Source organism: Misgurnus anguillicaudatus, chromosome 8 (assembly GCF_027580225.2).
Source record: "Misgurnus anguillicaudatus chromosome 8, ASM2758022v2, whole genome shotgun sequence".
Lineage (NCBI taxonomy): Eukaryota > Metazoa > Chordata > Actinopteri > Cypriniformes > Cobitidae > Misgurnus > Misgurnus anguillicaudatus.
This window is the reverse complement of record NC_073344.2, coordinates 13,650,298-13,670,098: the sequence shown is the minus strand read 5'-3', so window position 1 is coordinate 13,670,098 and position 19,801 is coordinate 13,650,298. Positions and strand designations below refer to the sequence as shown.

The 19,801-nt window shown below is 39.2% G+C and overlaps 2 protein-coding genes across 12 annotated transcripts in view; both read left to right on the top strand.

The window, feature by feature from the left end:
- Positions 1-437: 437 nt before the first annotated feature.
- On the top strand, positions 438-12,946 carry atf7b (activating transcription factor 7b). Of its 8 annotated transcripts, none has more exons than XM_055212374.2 (12): positions 438-630; positions 1,438-1,513; positions 3,074-3,170; positions 3,849-3,979; positions 4,137-4,280; positions 4,807-4,961; positions 5,412-5,505; positions 9,171-9,287; positions 9,426-9,518; positions 9,740-9,979; positions 11,119-11,221; positions 11,306-12,946. In XM_055212374.2, exons 2-12 carry the CDS (start codon positions 1,466-1,468, stop codon positions 11,491-11,493), a joined length of 1,410 nt encoding a protein of 469 aa, XP_055068349.2. In that variant the 5' UTR covers positions 438-630; positions 1,438-1,465; the 3' UTR covers positions 11,494-12,946. The 8 variants fall into 8 exon arrangements, with proteins under 8 accessions (XP_055068349.2, XP_055068350.2, XP_055068344.2 ...); XM_055212375.2 differs by having other exon boundaries at positions 439-630; positions 4,122-4,280; positions 9,779-9,979; XM_055212369.2 differs by having other exon boundaries at positions 441-630; positions 4,122-4,280.
- Positions 12,947-15,254: 2,308 nt separating this feature from the next.
- The window catches only part of dip2bb (disco-interacting protein 2 homolog Bb), a 53,167-nt gene continuing 48,620 nt past the window's right edge, over positions 15,255-19,801 (top strand). For all 4 annotated transcript variants that reach the window (XM_055213473.2, XM_055213471.2, XM_055213472.2 and 1 more), the window contains exon 1: positions 15,255-15,486. In XM_055213473.2, coding sequence (XP_055069448.1) covers positions 15,402-15,486 — 85 coding nt within the window. In that variant the 5' untranslated portion in view covers positions 15,255-15,401. The remainder of the gene's footprint in view (positions 15,487-19,801) is intronic.

Here is a 19,801-nt window from a genome sequence, read left to right as displayed (position 1 = left end):
TTTGTTCTGATGAACAAAGATATTTTGAGGAATGTTTGTAACCAAACCGTTTGTGAGCCCTATTTACTTCCACAGTAGGAAAAAACAATACTGTGGAAGTGAATGGGGCTCACGAATGGTTTGGTTACTAACATTCCTCAAATATGTTAATCAGAAAAAAGAAATGTATACAGATTTACTTGTAACACCGTAAGGGTAAGTAAATAATAGAATTTCATTTTTGGGTGAACTGTCCCTTTAAAATCTTAAAACTGCCTTTCCTTGTTCTATAATTATGTATTTGCGTCATGTGACGTTTTTGGTGTAAGACGAAAGGGTTGCGGAGACAGTTAGGCGTGTGACCTCACAATACCGCGAGAGCGATTCGTAAACACAGCTCTCGCGGTACTGTGAAATCATACGCCCATCCGTCTGCGCAGCGCCGCACGAAGTCGAACACGCCTGAAGAGCTACGTAAAGCACCGGATTTTACATCATGGTTTCAAATCTGTTACGCAACGCCTTTAATCCGGTTCGAGTATTACCTCAACACATCGCGAGATTAGCGTTGCGTGAGCGAAAACTGGATGAAGGAGTTCCAAAGGTGGGAACGCTGAACGAGAGGGAACGAGCGCGAGAGGGAGGAGCGGGGTGAGTTTGTAAACACTGAAACCCTTGGCTGACGAACAGGTGACACGCAACATATTCGGATTATCTGATGCATTACAATTAGCCATATCAAATCCAACTTTACAGGTCGCGCGAGTGGCAGTGGCGTTATGACAACGCATGGCACGCGACGCAACAATCAGAACACTCCCATTATAATCCACGACATCGTCGCGCGTTTGTACGTCGTTCATTATATTGGGAACGCTGTCGTATTGTCGCTTCGAGCGGATCGCTTGCCGTGTAAATGGGGCGTTACAGCTCGTTGGCTCATGTGTGGTTAGCATTAGCCTGTTAGCTCACACCACAAGCGTTTTAACGATAACTCTTGGAGTTACAATAAACCCCGCGATGTCTAATCGTCTGTTTTAAACTGTTATTGCTTTCTTGCGATCCATTAAGAGGGATTGTGTTGTTTTTAGAATGGTTTAGAGAGGACACGCATGCTAGCTAGCTGTTAATAAAGCTGTTAGGTGTAAGTGTTGGCGGAAACGTTCTCTGAATAGGGCTAATCACAGACAATAGTCAAATGAAAGCGTTTTATCATGTAACCATCGTGCAGTGGTTTGGTGTATCTTTCCTGCAATGAAGTATTGTATTGTCAAATGTGACAGGAATGCCACTCTACAACAATTCAAATGTCAAGACCGAAAGCGTTGACGTTTGACACATTGAGGTGTAATGATCAGATGATGAATTGAACGTATGTCACTTGAAACGCATAGAAACCAAACTCTTGAAAAGTCTGGGCCTCATATATCATAACTGTTTTCTCTGAATGGTCTTTAGAAGTCACACAGGAAGTAGTTGATCTAAAATGGGAGACGATCGACCTTTTGTCTGCACTGCCCCGGGCTGCGGACAGGTAAGAGGCACGCTTTTATTCTGTCACTTTCTGCTGTTTCTTCATTCTTCTCCACTATACTTAGAAAGTCTATATTTCATCGATGTAAGCTAAACTGATACTGCAAGGCCAAAAATATGCTGACACAGTTAATTTTTTTAAATTAGTGCCATTGGCTGCACTTCTAAGGGATATTTCTATCCTGTGCCAGTTCAAAAATCTACTGACAGCCAATGAATAGGGCACATTTACTATTTTCACACATTTTTAGCAGTTTTGAGTAAATGTTCTGTTAGATGAGTGTTTATTACATATATTTAATCTTATATTGTATCGTTAAATTTTATTAGATATTTTGGCAAGCCATGTTAAGTTTATTCACTTTAAAACTCATAAACACTAAACCCTGTGCTGTCTGACCTTTTGGTCCAAAATAAGGTATGGGTTAAATGGGTCATATATAAACATTTGGGGGGACATTTCACTTTTTTTGAAATATGCTCATTTTCCAGCTCCCCTGGAGTTAAGCGTTTTATTCTTGCCGTTTTGGAGTCCATTCATCCGATCTCTGGGTCTGGCGGTACCACTTTTAACATAGCTTAGCATAATCCATTGAATCTGATTAGACCATTAGCATCACGCTAAAAAAATAACCAAGGAGTTTCATATTTTTCCTATTTAAAATCTGACACTTCTGTAGTTACATAGTGTATTTAGACCGACGAAAAATTAAATGTTGCGATTTTCTGGGCGGATATGGCTAGGAACTATGCTCTCATTCTGGCGTAATAATCAAGGACTTTGCTGCCGTAACATGGCTGCGGGAGGTGCAATGATGTTTTGCGGTGCTGGAAAATAGTCCCCTTTAAAAGATACTAAGGAGACTGTTTTCGGCTTTTGCGTAGTGTCATTGCGCCTTTTGCAGCCATGAATAGTGTAGTTCCTGGCCATAGTTGCCAAGAAGGTTGCAGCTTTTGATTTTCTGTCGGTCTTGGTACATAATGTAGCTACGGAAGTAGTTTAAAATGGGAAAAATATTGAAACTCTTTGGTTGTTTTTTTTGTAGGCGTGATGCTAATGGTCTAGTCGGATTCTATGGATTGTGCTGGACTATGCTGGGGGTGGTGGCGCCTGGCCCGGAGATCGGCTGAATGGATTCCAAAACGGTAAGAATCAACTGCTTACCTCTAGGGGAGCTGGAAAAGGAGCATATTTTCAAAAAAAGTGGAGTGTCCCTTTAATAATCGATGTATTGACCACTAATCAGACCTGCATGCTGATTGACTAATTTGGTTATATTGGTTATTGCCCTCGTGCACAATGTATTCTTGGAGACGACGGTTTTATTCTGAAAACATACCAGCTGTTTAATCCCAGCTTTCACTGAGCAACTGTAAGAGGCTCCCATAGCACTGCATAACTGGATAACATAAGCCATCATCAAAACAACAGATGGCTTGATATCACCCACTGCATCTCTGTCCGATTTGAATTAAGATCGGGAAGCAAAAATGAGATGCGTATTGCCTGAAAAACTATCAGCGGGTTAATGTGACACAGTGAATGTTTCTCTTACATCAGAGGTTTACCAATGAGGATCATTTGGCAGTGCATAAACATAAGCATGAGATGACACTGAAGTTCGGACAAACCAGAACAGATACGGTTATCATAGCAGGTTTGTTTCCTGATATATTCACTTATAGATTGATTTATGTTTTCTGTTTGCTTATATTGCTGTGCTGCATATTTTCTTGTTAAGCTATAAGTTCAGTCTACTGCATATTCTCATTGTTACTTGATATCTATTGTAAAGCGTTAGTCAGATTCTTAGTTTAGTTTTGGATATGTTGACATTTTATCATGTAACACCGTGTTTATACTATAGGCCAGTGGTTCCCAACCTGGGGTCCATGGGGGATGCATGACCCCAGGTTGGTAACCACTGTTATGCGGGATCTGATGTTTTTGTGGTTAAATAAAAATGCATAAATGTTCCACTAATAATTGTGTATACAAAACAAAAATATTTTTTTAAGGGTTTTTAAAAATCGTATGCTTAGAAAATGTTAAAATATTCTCTTATGTAAAATAATTATTTTAGTTTTGCTCGCTCCATTTCAAAGTGCTTGTCAACGTATCTTCAAAATTGAATCAAAAGGAAAGATGGATGCAAGAGGGTTTTGGGGGCTCAAATTGTTATATGTACTTGTGGGGGGGATTAGGGGTTGGAGGAGAAAAGGTTGAGAACCACTGCTTTAGGCGACTGATGACTGACATTATTAGATTTCTATTAAAAATTATGTACACTTTGTATTCCTATTTGGTGCTGACGTGTTTGCCTGTGTGTGTACAGATCAGACGCCCACTCCAACCCGTTTTCTTAAGAATTGCGAGGAAGTGGGCTTATTTAGTGAGCTGGCTGGTTCCTTTCAACAAGATCTTTGCAAAACGCACGATGACGAGGAGAGGAGGATTAAAACCACGGTAAGATTTCATTTGCGGAAAGCGGGTTTTATGAAAGATGGATCTTAATGTAGCAGATGTATTCTTTTTAATTGATACATTGTGTTTGCCAAAATCTGTAGTTCATTAAATTGTGAGTTGATCAATGACATTGTCCCATAAGCATCCAACTCTTCAGACGCCTACAGAGAATAAGGACAGAGGAGCACCTCTTGAGATCGACTCCTCTCCCCCTGACAGTCCTGAATCCGCCTCCAGCATGACAAACAGCAAAGACGCTGTTGCCATGGCCAAGGAACCTGTTGCCATGAGGAAGGGCGTGGTGAGTTTTAACATCTTATACTTTTGGTTAAATACCAATTACAGCACTGGTTAAATTCCTAGACTAGCTGTATGTGACCTTGAACCACAAAACCAGTCATACGGGTCATTTAAAAAAAACTGAGATGTATGGTTTGTTAGGATAGGACAATATTTGGCTGAGATACCATTTTATAATCTGAGTGTGCAAAAAAAAGAAAACGTACATAATATCCTAATGATTTTTGGCATAAAAGAAAAATAGATAATTTTGACCCATACTATGCATTGTTGCCTATTGTTACATATACCTGTGCACCTTGTGACTGGTTTTGGGGTCCAGGTTTACATATATACGTTTACAATTATGCGTTTGGCAGACTCTAAATCCGAAGCGACTTACAGTGCAGCTATACATTTCATCAGTATGTGTGGTTCCCTGGGAATTGAACCCATGAGCTTTAGCGCTGCTAATGCAATGCTCTACCAGTTGAGCTCCAGAAACACCAGTATATAATGATGTTATTTAACCACTTCTATTTTTGCAGGATGTTCCTCCAAGGACTGCAGCTAGTTCCACCCCTACACCAACCATAGTGCGCCCAGGCTCGCTTCCACTTCACCAGGGATTCGATTCCATGAATCCAACCCAACCCTCCCCCACATCGGTTATCACTAGGACCCCTCCTTCAAACAGACTTGGGTATGAACATACAAGAGGGGCATGATTTGCAAAAACTATTCACCCCAAAATATGATGTTCCTAACTTGTTTTGGGAAGCACTGTTGCCTTAAAGCAAGAAGGTTCCCGGTTTGAGCTCTGGCTAGGTCAGGTGGCTTTACATGTTCTCCTTGTGTGGATCAACTTGTGTATGGATTAATCAGTTCTTTCCATGAATATAGCCATAGATGCTGGAATGGCATGAAGATAAAAGAAAAAAGAAAGAAAGAAATTACATGAGGGTGCAAATGACAGATTTTTAATTTTTGGGTGAGATGTGTTGATCCTCGGTTTTGGAGCAGATACACTCCTGAGTTTATACCTTTTTAATTGCATGAGTCATTTCGGTGTTCTTCACACCTCTCTTTTCTCATCCTGTGCGAGTAAAAGAAATGTTCTAAAATAGCACCTCTATCACTCTTTTTTTTTCAGCTCCCCGTCTGGCTCTTTTCCCATGCTGATGCAGCTTCCAAATGGTCAGACTGTTCCCCTCCTGCCTAGTCCAGGGCAGACTTCAGTCATATCGGTAATCATTTCTCACACACAGATTTAAAAAATTAACCCTTTGTAATGCCTGCAAATGAAAATCTATATTTTTACTGACCTTAAAATACGTTTTGGAACAAACATAGGTCATAGCATGTATGTCGCTTATGGGCCTTTCACACAGGAAGCAGCAGTGTCATGAGTGTCTAGTTCATTTTCAATAGGAGACATGCGGAAAGCAGCTAAATGCGGGATGTCCGCCCTACCACCGCAACACCATTATACAAGAAAGGCGGCAGCCGCGCGTTGATTCCACCCCTTGCCGCGTCCCATGTGAAACGTCATTTAGTATGTCTTTGCTTTAAATCACACATTTACTTGAGTTGGGTCAAATAATTCATCATTTATATTCAATTGTTATAAAAATAATGTTGCAATACCTAATAACCAGGGTTTAAATTGGGCCGGGGCCATCCGGGGCTAAGCTCCGGCACATAGGCTGAAGGTCTCTCTCTGCTCGTGCCAGTGTACCCGCTGCGCTTGTGCGTGTGTACTCGCTGCGCTGGTGCGTGTGCACTGACGCGAAGGGAATAATGTGTTTCCATTCATTATGGGGCATACTCACCAACGCAAGTTCAACGATTTGCGCGAGTAGATTACATACAAATTCAATGCAAAGACGCTACAAGACGCGTCCTCGCACGGGGCGATGCAAATGATGCGAATTCGGCGGCGCAACTGCCGCGGAAACACGCGCTTTTCCTTTTAAACGCGTCTTCGCGCAAGTTATGTAACTCGAGCGACAAAACTCAAGAACTTCAAGAACGCGCTTTCACACAGGATCATTTGACATTGTAGAGACAAGAGAGAGAGAGAGAGAGAGAGAGAGCGAGAGAGGTAATAATGGTGTCCACGTCAAGGAAACTTAATAGAAGACTAGAAACGTGTTAAGGACTAAAGTATGTATGTCACTTATCTAAGTACAGTATGTTAACTGGATAACACTTCATATAACTCATTGTATAGTTTAATACATTTATGTATTTTGATTACACAAATCAAACCTTACGATTGTTTTAGCTGCTGACCAGCATAGGGAATCTCTATTGCTAATTTATTAGACTTTTTGGGTAGCCTATCTTATAGAATTATTCAAGGAGGTTGATTCCTTTTACTTCATTTAAAGTTTGATCAATTGTGCATAATGACATGTGCAACAAATTGATATAGGGTGTCAAACTCATAGATTTGCATAATTTAAAATTCAGACGCTCTTTATGAAATATTTGTGGTCAATCTCTGGCACAGATTTAAAGTTGAAACTTATCAAATCCTATCAGAGGTCCAGAATGTCATTAAAACACACCAGTAGCTTTGCTGTCATCAGTATTAAACATGTTACCCCTTAAAGTACCCTCCCTGCAGAGCCCCCCCCACATAACATATCCCAATTTAACCCCTGCTAATAACCAGCCAAAAAGCGAGTAGTTCTATAATTTTGGCCCTTGCATAAACACGTTTGTGAGAACCTGTTTTGCTTACATGCAGTGTTTAGAAAGATTCAAAGACGGTCATTAATCCGGTCTTTCTATTATTTTTTGTTAGTGTAAGAAATTTGGCATGATCTTATGACCTACGCTGCCGGGTAGCCATCGAAAATGCAACCTGAAATGATTAATCGTGACAGTTAAATACGTTTTACTGCTTGAACTCTGTAAAGACATTGCTAAGCTTTACATTGCAATAGTCATGATCAGTATCACTGTAAATAAAGGCCAGGCTTACGTTTATTTAACTCATTCACCGCCACCCATATTTTTGAAAAGTTGCCCGCCATCCTTTTTTGTGATTTTCACAAAAGTTTCACAAAATGCCTTCCAGATACATTTTCTTCTAAAAATATATAAACATACAAATAATATCAAATGAAAGAACAGACCCTCTGCTTTCAAACAAACAATAAACAAATAAACAAAACGGGAAAAAAACGTTTCATTTTATCTTTATATATTTTTTGCTTTAAACTCTTAAATATGGGTATTTTTATTTAAAAATACAAAAATTTTGCAAAAAGCTGAAATAGTTGCATTTTTGTTAAAGGAATATTCCATTTTCTTAAAAGAAAATCTAGATAATTTACTCACCACCATGTCATCCAAAATGTTGATATCTTTCTTTGTTCAGTCGAGAAGAAATTATGTTTTTTGAGGAAAACATTGCAGGATTTTTCTCATTTTAATGGACTTTAATAGACACCAACAATTAACACTTAACTCAACACACAACAGTTTTTTTCAACGGAGTTTCAAAGGACTATAAACAATCCCAAACGAAGCATAAGTGTCTTATCTAGCAAAACGATTGTCATGTTTGACAAGAAAAAATACAAATATACACTTTTAAAGCACAACTTCTCGTCTGGATCTGGTCGTGATGCGCCAGGTGACCCCACGCAATACGTCATGACGTCAAGAGGTCACAGAAGACGAACGCGAAACTCCGCCCCAGTGTTTACAAGTGTGTTGAAAGAGGACCGTTCTGACGTTGTTGTATGTCAACTGATACTAATTAATGTCTTTGTGTCAGTTTATTGTTTACAATGGTCCGCAAATGTGCGTTTTATATAAGTAACACGTGACCTCCCTACGTCACTACGCATTTACGTTAGGTCGCACTGGACCGGACCTAGACGAGAAGTTGTGCTTTAAAACAGAGTGTTTTTTGTTTTTCTTGTCAAGGATGCCAGTCGTTTTGCTAGATAAGACCCTTATGCCTCGTTTGGGATTGTTTATAGTCCTTTGAAACTCCGTTGAAAAAACTGTTACGTGTTGAGTTAAGTGTTAATTGTTGGTGTCTATTAAAGTCCATTAAAATGAGAAAAATTCTGCAATGTTTTCCTCAAAAAACATAATTTCTTCTCAACTGAACAAAAAAAGACATCAACATTTTGGATGACATGGTGGTGAGTAAATTATCTGGATTTTTCTTTTAAGAAAATGGACTAATCCTTTAAGGAATTTTGTTTGAGATCAGATTCAGAACGATTATCAAAACATACACAGTGTTTAAAATTAGTAAAGATCTTTTTGGCTTCAGTTTTTTCATAAATTGGGTAATCTAGTGGATAATCGCGGTGTTGCAGATCATCATCATCAGGAACATGTTTTTTTATGCAAATGTTATCTCTTAATTGACGAGATAACTCGTCAATGGCGAAGAAAGAGTTAACCTACATGCAAGCTCCCTTTACAAAAGTGGATCCTTTCGGTGGAGTTCTGAATTGGGATACTTTTTGCAGGTTAATGTTTTTCTGCAGGTTAGAGATGGAAGGATTTGGTTCATTAGTTGTTGGTATTTGAGCTGTGAATAGTCATTGGGATGCTTTTAATTTGAATGGCCATTGGGCAGGTTTTGTAACATGGATCTGGCAAACCTGGTCTTTAAATGCATCCTATCCAAGTTTATTAGATTTATGTCAAACGGTGTGATCTCTCATGATCTTATAAGATGGCAGAAATCTCACAGCCTATAGCAGGCTTTACAGACACTGCCATTTTAGACACCTCACTAATTGGTTTTATTGTGTTTGTATTGTTAGCAATACGACCCTTGCACATATTTTGAAACAATTCAACATCTGTTTTATGTGTCTATGCTTTCTTTGTATAATATTCTAAGCTTGTTGTTATTTGTGTGTATATCTAGCATGCCAGATCAAACGCAGTGCCCAATATCCCAGGGATTCCAGGGCCTCCTATTGGTGGAAGCAGCAGTGGCTCCTCCTCTCCGTCTGGATACAGTACACATTCTGATGCCAAGACGGTGAGACTGCTCACACTTACACCCACACTTGCACATGCAGTGTTTAAAGTGTATATGCCTTGCAATGAGATACAACTAACAAACAAAGATTTTGGGCATTCATTTTCATAATTTGGTGTTTTTTGTGTCTCCATCTAGAGGCTAAAAGCAGCATTATCTCAACAGAGTCCTAGTGGATTAGGACCATTGCAAAAAACAGAACACAACGAGGCACCATCACCCGCTCAACAGGTGCTCAGTAATATATCTAATGAGAAATAACATCCACAAAATGATGTTTTAAGTAATGACATCATTTTACATTGTGGTTCATGCATATGTTATATTCATTATAATCTTTGGGAGCCCTAATTAACCAATAAATTAAAGAATTGTAATTGGTCCTTTTATATGTACTACAACATATAAAGTACTGTTTAATGGTTCATCAACATATCGACTTTCCTTGGTAGTTCTTCAGTGGATCTGACAGTCCGTGCCATGACCTGCAGGTATCCCCTGCTCCACCAAAAGGTGGACGCAGACGTCGAGGGGCAGATATAGAGCCGGATGAACGCAGACGACGTTTTCTTGAACGGAATCGAGCTGCTGCCTCTCGTTGTCGGCAGAAACGAAAAGTGTGGGTCAGTGCGCTAGAGAAACGCGCTGAGGAGTTGGCAACGTCTAACAGCACGCTTACCGTAAGAGCAACGGTTTGACCACAATCATCTTTTCTTTATGATTGATCTCACTGTACTATACCCTTCGATATATACATAAGGAATAACTGACAACAGACCATTGAATTAATTTGGAAATAATGCCTTTACACTGCGGGTGTGAATTATTTTTAAATAATTCATAGGACCAAAGTCAATTATTTCGCTTATACCACAAACATTGCTAAAACATTGCTCTGACATTTGACAGGTCAGGTGTGCGTTTATCAAAAAATAATACATACCCGTGAAACATTTCTCAACCAATCAGAATACAGCACTCAATAGGCCCGTGGTATAATGTACACTCACCTAAAGGATTATTAGGAACACCATACTAATACTGGTGGTAACAAGGTATGATGGATCCATGTTCTCTTTCTGTTTACGTCAAATTCTGACTCTACCATCTGAATATGGCTCAACAGAAATCGAGACTCATCAGACCAGGCAACATTTTTCCAGTCTTCAACTGTCCAATTTTGGTGAGCTCGTGCAAATTGTAGCCTCTTTTTCCTATTTGTAGTGGAGATGAGATGAGTGGTACCCGGTGGGGTCTTCTGCTGTTGTAGCCCATCCGCCTCAAGGTTGTGCGTGTTGTGGCTTCACAAATGCTTTGCTGCATACCTCGGTTGTAACGAGTGGTTATTTCAGTCCAAGTTGCTCTTCTATCAGCATGAATCATTCGGTCCATTCTCCTCTGACCTCTAGCATCAACAAGGCATTTTCACCCACAGGACTGCTGCATACTGGATGTTTTTCCATTTTCACACCATTCTTTGTAAACCCTAGAAATGGTTGTGCATGAAAATCCCAGTAACTGAGCAGATTGTGAAATACTTAGACCGACCCGTCTGGCATCAACAACCATGCCACGCTCAAAATTGCTTAAATCATCTTTCTTTCCCATTCTGACATTCAGTTTGAAGTTCAGGAGATTGTTTTGACCAGGACCACACCCCTAAATGCATTGAAGCAAACGGCCATGTGTTTGGTTGATTAGATAATTGCATAAATGAGAAATTGAACAGGTGTTCCTAATAATCCTTTAGGTGAGTGTATATACTGTATAATCATCTGGTTCTTGAAAAAAATGCCTTTAATGACATAATGTGTGTGTATGTGTTTGGCAGAATGAAGTGTCCTTGTTGAGGAACGAGGTTACTCGACTAAAAGAACTGCTGTTGGCCCATAAGGACTGTCCTGTTACTGCCATGCAGAAGAAAGCTTATCTTGGTAAGCCGTCTATCCATTAACCTAGCATACAGCTCAAAGAATTGTTGCTGTAAACCTACCATCCACATTTTCTTCTCTCTTAAGCTGCAGGAGTGGATGAAAATGCAGCATCGGCGCTCGTGATGCCCGTTTCGGTACCGGCTCCGGTGTCCGTCAACGGTCTGAGCATGCGTGCGGCCGAGGCCGTTGCGGTTTTAGCGGGAATGGGTTCTGGCCAATGGAGCAACGCCGCCGGAGACGCTTCCTCCCAATCACAGCCCACGTCCAGATGATGAGCACGTCATTCAGCCAATAGGAACTTAATATACTGTGTCAATGATTCCTTCAAAGGAGTGAATTTCCCCTTCAAAACTTGCAGTGAATTTGTGAATGCCTCTCATGTGACAAATGGGAACCAACGTTGCCACGCTCTTACTACACCCCCCTGCTCACCCACAGCCTACCATAGACTTTCCCTGGGCCCTTTAGATCTCCGACGGCACAACACTAGGAGGAAATGAAGTCTCTTTAAATACACATTTAGATATACTTGTATAGATCCTCTCACTAATGCATTCAGTTGATATTTTGCAAATATTTTTCATTTTGCATCTTACTCGATTGTTTTTCTAAAACAATGATTCATTGCATGATTCTGGCCACATAAGAAAAATTACTACACTATGCAGATACGTTTTATTTTTCACACTCTCTGGCTATCGTGATCTCGCACACATTCGCTCTCTCCGGTCCCTCTCTGTCTTTGTATATTTTATTGTTGTAAAGTAATTTCTCTCAGGTCCGTGCTTCTGTGGCTGTTCCAGTGAATTTTTTCTCACTTTAGCGTAACCTGGCTGGCACCACACAATGGACTTGCGAACGCTTATGAATGGAGAGAAAATAAGAGCAATATATTTTTATATTTAAATATCGTTATCGGTTTGTCTGCATTTTGCAGTCTATATAATATGGATGTATCGGGTAGTGTAACCACGTGGATGTGTTATAGGTCAGTATGATTATGATATGCTTTGCTGAGTTCTAGTTGTATCGAACCAAAATACATAAATCCTTTTGCATTAGAGGTTAGACCCTAAAGTTGAATTGTATCTGGTCTCGTAGCAGGGAACGCGCACACGAACACTCTCACGCGTAATTACTCTCGTGCTTGCATTTTGTGAATGTACAGTAGTTAACTAACCCGGCTATGAATGTGAAGCGTTGTACAAATAAAATATATTTCTTTTGTCAGGTCTGAAAACATCAGGTTTGGAATCCCTGAGTGAATTTCATCTCATGCACATACCTGACATAATATTTATTAAATTGTATGTTATTAAACAGCGGTCCTGTTTTGTTGCTAAGAACACCTGATCAAATAGTAAACCCTACCCGTTTTATACCGAACTCATCAAATTGACTGTTTTTCTTAACTTTTATATTTGATTTTGAACGCATTTTATTCCTCTTATGTGTTTTGATGAAATGGTCTGTTTGATTTGATTTGTTTATAAAGCCTATCATATCAGTATCTGTCATTAACCTGCCCTGCTTCTGAATTTATCATATTTGGATGTAGACGTACTGCTTTATAGAGTGTGTGTATAACTCACTGATCCTGTACTGTCAGTCAAGCCCTTAAACTAAAGCTGTAAATATAAAATGAGTGTCAGCATACAACAATTGCTTATTGTATGATTTACTGAAATGGTCCTTAAGATATAATTAAACATTGATGGAACTCTAGTCTTAGATGGATTGTGCTGGTTTGTGCAATTTTTACCATGTTGTTTTAAGAGGTGACATTCTTAATGAAGGTTGTACAATTGGTAAGTAAACACATTATTTAAAATTCACAAGGCGTTTGGACGTAAATGTGTGTTGGCAGTGTGTATCCACAACAATCCTACAATGAAAAAAATCCACACCCTCATTTTTTAATCCCTTTTGAACCAAATCGGTCTCATTAGACATGATGTTTTGATTCTCTTGTAATTGTGATGTCACGCAGATAAAGCCCCACCCACGGCCACTGACTGGTTCATTTTGCTTTTCTAAATATGTTTGTTGCCGCTAAATATTGTTTCATACTGTAGTTAATAATGTTTGTAAAAAACCAAACCTTTTGAAAATCGTTGGAAAATTGAGTAAGTTATGGTCATTTAAAAGTACCAGCACCATTAAAACTCAATGCTACGAGTGAGCGAGCTGCCTGTGGTAAGATGGCCGCCAGGTGATGACATTATTGGTAGTCGCCCCGACCATAGTTATGTATAATAAAGGCTACACGTCTCGCCTGCACTGCTGGCCAGTTAGGTGGAACGTCCGCATTTAGCGGCCATCTTAACACAGGGCGCTCGCTTACTCGTAGAATTGCGTTTAACGAAGCATGTGCTTTTAAATTACCATAACTTGCTCAATTTTCTACCGATTTTCAAATGGTTTGGTTTGTTATAAACATCAGAGATGTACCTATGACACTGCATACTTAGTGAATCATTTTCATGAATCATTTTAAAGCATCCAGAATTATAGCCACGTTAATAATGTTTGTAAGAAACCAAACAGTTTGAAAATCGGTAGAAAATTGAGCAAGTTATGGTCATTTAAAAGTACCTGCACCATTAAACACAATGCTACGAGTGAGCGAGCTGCCTGTGGTAAGATGGCCGCCAGGGTAGGGTTGCACCAGTCGTTCGTAAGTTCTTACTTAAACTGGGACGTAAAGTCCAAACTAGAGGCTTAGTAACTACTAGCTAGTTTATAACTAACTCTGTACTTTATTCGGTTGCACCACTTGTTCTTAAGGCAGAACGTAGCTAGTAAGTCGTAAGCTCTCCGTAAAGTAATGCGTTGTCGCATAGAATGACGTTTATTTTTCTTAACCCAATCACAAGCCTTATAATGGGTAAACAGGAAATAGTCTGAACAGTACGTAATTTCAAACTCATTCTTGTCTCGCCTAAACTGAAAGTTAAACAAAGACGTTAAAGCATATGTTATCGAACTCAAAACATTACACTTTTAATTGAAAATATATATCCCATACATGGAAGAGAAAATAAACAGGAAGAAATTTTAAATCTTATTTTAATTGATGGATACACAGAAAATTAAACAGTTCTTGAAAACTCGTTGACGAATTTGCGGCTCTTCATAATTAATACGAGCTCATCGATGTTATATAATCTGGATGACATCTTATTCCAAACGTTATTCATGGACAGGGGCTTCCGTAAATATTAAGTTACAACGTATTGTTACGTTTAAACTAAGTTTAATGGTGCAACGCAAAAACATTTAGTAGTGCGTAAGTTGTAACTTAGTGCCCATTTACGTCGTAACTAAGCTACGTTGTAACTTACGCACAGCTGGTGCAACCGGCCCCAGGTGATGATGTTAGAGAGTTCCGCCTTAACATATCTAGCCTTTATTATACATATCTATGGTGCTCACCTTTTGAGGTTGTGTGCTTAAAAGGTCGCAGCCCTTGAGTTGGGACACAGCTTTAGATTACATCTCGTAAAAATTGACATAATAGGTGCCCTTTAAATATTTTTAGCTCCTTTTTATCAAATTTAAATAAGGTATGAGAACAAATATAGCGGAGGGATACATTAAATTAAGTAGTACCGGTCAAGATGACTCGCGGTACCCGGATGAGTTGTATCGGTTTTGAAATTGCGGGATAACAGACTACTTATCGTGAGTGACCAAATAGAATCAAGTATCATTATGTTGTTTTGTCAATATTACCAAGATCAAAGGCTGCTCTTGTCTTGAATATCACCACAAATTTGGCTGCATTTCCCATTGGTATAACAATGCTTTAATACAATTAGATTTTTAATATAGTTTTGTTTTAATGTTATACATTTAATTGCGTATAATACATTTAAATGTTAATAATTCTGGAACTTGTGTAAATAAAACTTGTAAATTATATTTGGGATATTGCATTAACATAAAGATTCTCCCACACCACGCTAGAGGGAGCAAAATCGCCACGGTTTCGGACCGTCGGCTCAGACTCCTCATCCCATTGTCACGTGACTCTACCCATCGGTCGGGATTTCTTTCTCGGCATGGCGGAGATGATGGAGCTCAGTCTAATGTCAAATAACATTTGTTTTTCACTGTGAGGAGGTGGCGGGCTTTTGCTGTCGGTAAACCATTCCGCATCCTTCTTTATCGGGCCGTAATGGCGGAACGCGGCGTGGATGTGTCTGCTCTCCCACAAGAAGTCCGGGAGCAGCTCGCAGAGCTGGACCTGGAGCTGTCCGAGGGTAAGCCTTTAGACAACAACACAATAATCCTTACCGATAAAAGATGGTTTGAATACAGGCTGATTTTGAAGGCTGTTCAATAAGAGCATCAAGATGTCAGGTCGTGATCGCGATGATGCCTCAATGTCGGAAACACACTGACCTCCTTTTCTGCATCACATCGGTTTAGCGACGCGTTTATCCACACGTTGGCCTTTAATGGTTCTGACAGCGCTTTTATTTGTTTTCTTATATACTCTTACATTGTGCAAAATCAATCAGAACGTGGGCTTTGTCTTATTCCTGTCATTATTATACAGGCCGATGTTTATTTTGCATGTATCCTCTGCATACTTGCAGTAAGACTAAATTAGTGGTAACGTTATTTTCATGAGATCTCTTTATAGAAAAGATAAGCAAAATAGTAAATTAGTGGTTGTTGGGATATAGCTTTAGTCATATTATTATGAAATACAGTGCTGTTATTATTATGAGTATAGTTTATTGTTTATTAAGCTATAAATAGACAAGATAGTTCTCCATAAACACCTTTATTATATCATATGGGAGTCACATACATTTAAAGATCACAAAAATTGCTTACTCAATGTACAGTATAAAAAACTGGAGCAGTCAGTGCCATTCTTAAACTTTTATGGGATGTATACCACCCTAAAAAAAATGTGTCTTGTTTTAGAATTTCCAAAAAATGGTCTCGGAAAAGCTGCATAAGAAAAATCTTTTTTTCATGTCATTGCCATTAATTATATATGTGCAATGAGTCTAAACTAAAACATGATAACATAGATATAAAGTTTACACATAGCGTATCATTATTAAGATTATGAGACTTTGTTTGTTGGTGTGTGTACTTTATTTAGTTATCTTTATGTGTTACATAAGCCTTTCAGCAGGTGTTCGAAAGTTTCAGAGGAGCTGAGAAAAACCTTAAGCAGAATTTAATTGTAAAGAGAGATCCTCATTCATCTCTGCTCTGAATCACAACATCTGATCTGAGATCAGTGCAGTCTGGTCTCAGTAGGTCTCCCACACAACTAATCAGATAGCAGCTAGAGGCAAATTTCACATATTGGACTGGTTTGCGTTTGCCTTCAATTGCTGTTTGATGTTTGGTCTTAGATTTCCTGAGGCTCAGTTGATAGAGCATTGCATTAGCGGTGCAAAGGTTGCCAGTTCGATCCCAATGAAACATATATACTGCTAAAATGTATAGCTTGAGTGAACTGTAAGTTGAGTGTCTGGCAAATGCATACATGATTTATTGGATTTTAAGGCAGTCATGTGCATCAAACACATAAATGCTTTGTATCTCCTACACACTGTTCTGCTTTCATTCAATTGTTTGTGCATTTCTTAAATCTCCTGATGGTTTAGCTCGCTCAAACCATTTTGTACATATTATGTATGTGCTACGTATCAGCAAGGACTGTTTGTCGGTGCCCACAATGCAGTTCTGGCACCATTCACAATCCCCACCTACGGTCCTCACATTTTGGCTACTAGACAGAAGATGCCTCATGCACCCCTTGGTATACAGCTCAAACATACTTATTTAGTAAGTGTTGAGATCAAATGCTTTAGAAAACCGTTGGCTTGTGTAATTGTTTAGATGGCACCCATATCCTATTTCTTATTCAGTATAGGTGACTGTACACAAAGAAAATGTCATAGTGAAGCGGGTAGGTGGCAGGGTGGGGTTGGACAGTTGTCCATAGATTTAGCCAATTGTTTTAAAGCAAAACTCCCAAAAGTCGCTCATCATTTGCATAGAGTTTAAAGGTGCCATAGAATGTAAAACTGTAGGCATTAGGGATGTCAATATATGCAATTTCCCATATTCGATGATCGTTTAAATTAACGATCAATCAAGCGAATAATCGTTAACTGTAATGGTGCAATAAGCCATTACAGCAGTGGCATATAGCCATTGAAATAAAAGTGTGCGTTTCTCACGCGAATTAAAAGATTTTATTTTAAATAACATGCTAGTGGGATTGTAAAATGAGTCAATGTAGTTGGTGTTTTGATAAAAAGCATCAATTTAATCTTGTAATGAAATATTATGACACAGTATAACTCCGCATCAAATAAAAGTTTCATTATAGGGCTGAAACGATTCATCGAGTTACTCGATTTACTCGATTCAAAAAATTCCTCGAGGCAAAAATTCTGCATCGAAGCCTCGTTAAATTCCTATGACGCGCACTACACGCGCCAAAATCTGATTCACACGGACCGTTGTTCAATGTTCAGGAAGCACATCATAGCGCGTGGTACATTTTGAATTTAGTTGGCGCGATGGCGGAGCGAATATGTCCATAAACGGCAGAGAGAGACTGTCTTAAGTTTGGGATCATTACATTCAGCATCTGAACTGAAAACATCCACTGTTGTTTCACCAAGCGTCGATGAAACAAGGTAACGTAGCTTCCGCTGATTTTAATCCCATACTGTATTTGTAGCGATGTCGTTATGCGGTTTGACTAGATATGATGTTTAGCTTTGATGTTTTTAAGTAGTAAACGTATTCACGTTCAATTGCAGGACAGTATTAAAAAAGAACCCCTGCCTTGACACACATGCATGCACTACAGGTGTGTGTACCAAAAACGGCACCACAGTGCAATCATATATGGGCAACTTGTAATCTGACATAATCTCTGTTTTATTGGAGTTTAGCATTATTCTCTCTCACGCGAGTCAGACCGATCGCGCAATGCATCACATATGCTTAAACTTTTATGTAGCCACGCAACAATAATTTCAGCATGCATTCACTGTATACAGCGGGACGTGATGTTGTGATTTTTCGAACGGATTCTTAACCTAAAATGCACCGCAATGCAAGTGATGCAAACCAAATCCAGCGTTCTATTGAAAAGTAATGTATGTTTTTCTGCAGTACCAAAATGCAGTGAAGCAACTGAACGTCTGACTAGGGTGTCACTCTTCCTCACGCACAGAACGCGTGCACACACACAAACACAAGTGCACGTGCGCGCATACACACAGGTTGTTACCATAGCAAATAGGCTCACCCCAGAAATGATATATTATATGTTAGTAGCCTAATGGTAAATGCTGCAGGTGTAGAAATGTACATAAACCAGATATTTACTTTGATGTCAGGGCTAGATTACAGCATGAAACCTGTTGTGCATATTAATAAATTAAAGTGTTTAATTGTTGGCACTGGCACTTATAAACACTAAATGGGTAAAAAATTGAAATAAATAGGCTTATTTCTTGGAGCCAAATACCTCTGTTTTTTTTTAGAAATTAAAGCCAAATGCTTGAACATTTTACAGCCAAGTCATTTTCGTTATGCATTATTTGTTTTGGTTGTTTAAAAACACACAAAAAAATTATCCGATTACTCGATTAATCGATCGATCAAGTGCTAGATTAATCGATTACAAAAAGAATCGATAGCTGCAGCCCTATTTCATTATCATCAAGTGTTGTTATTTTTCTAGTTGTTCACCCCGCTTTCTGAGTCGTTGATATACCGTTTGTTGTAATTATATCCAAGAAGCACACGAAGGGCACTTTTCCTGTTGTCACCTCAGCTTAGACGTACGTCAAAGATGCTTATATTATGAAGATTTTAACCTACCATTAGAAAACCCGCAAAAGTCAGTCAAGAATGATGATCAATGATATATGTTGCGGGCGTTCAGAGTTCAACGACAGTCATTTACAGTTTACATTTTAGTTTCTTACCAGGTTACATTTTAATCTGTTCATTAAAAACGGCTTCTGGTCTCCTTCCCTGTGTATAGCAGCGTTGCTATGCTAATCTTACAGGCTTCCCTGAAGAGGGTCTTTGCTTTTAGTATCTTAACTGTATTTGCATTTTCTGTATCGGACCTTATCAGATCTACTGCGGATGCCATTAAGTTGCGTTAGCAGCCAGCCTTGTCTCGCATGATGTTAAAAAGCCCAGGTGTGTGTTTGGCATCGAGCATCATTGTGATCATGGCTAGTTTAACTGGTTTAATTTTGTTCACCGGCTGTATATGCTTTGCGCAGGTGCCGCACACACGTGCTTGCTTTTTCGACAATCCTTAAGTTTCATCGATTTATTTCTTATCGACAATTAATCGAAGATCGATTTATTGTTAACATCCATAGTAGGTATAGATGAATAATAAAGCCGCATTCACATTAGCGCCGACTAGCGATAGCAGAGCGACGCAATCTCATTGATTTCCATGGAAGCTTGCCGACTTCCGGCGACACGAGCGACAGTGACTGTTGGTGTGTCAAGTCGCGCGACAAAGTTGAGAAATGTTTAAGTAAGGAATAATTGACG

Bases quoted from the DNA above. Each gene is read 5' to 3' on its own strand.
- atf7b (XM_055212369.2), top strand. From the start codon at position 1,466: ATGGGAGACGATCGACCTTTTGTCTGCACTGCCCCGGGCTGCGGACAG. The intron at 3,980-4,121 runs GTAAGATTTCAT...TTGTCCCATAAG, and splicing joins AGAGGAGGATTAAAACCACG to CATCCAACTCTTCAGACGCC. The intron at 9,980-11,118 runs GTTTGACCACAA...TGTGTTTGGCAG, and splicing joins CGCTTACCGTAAGAGCAACG to AATGAAGTGTCCTTGTTGAG.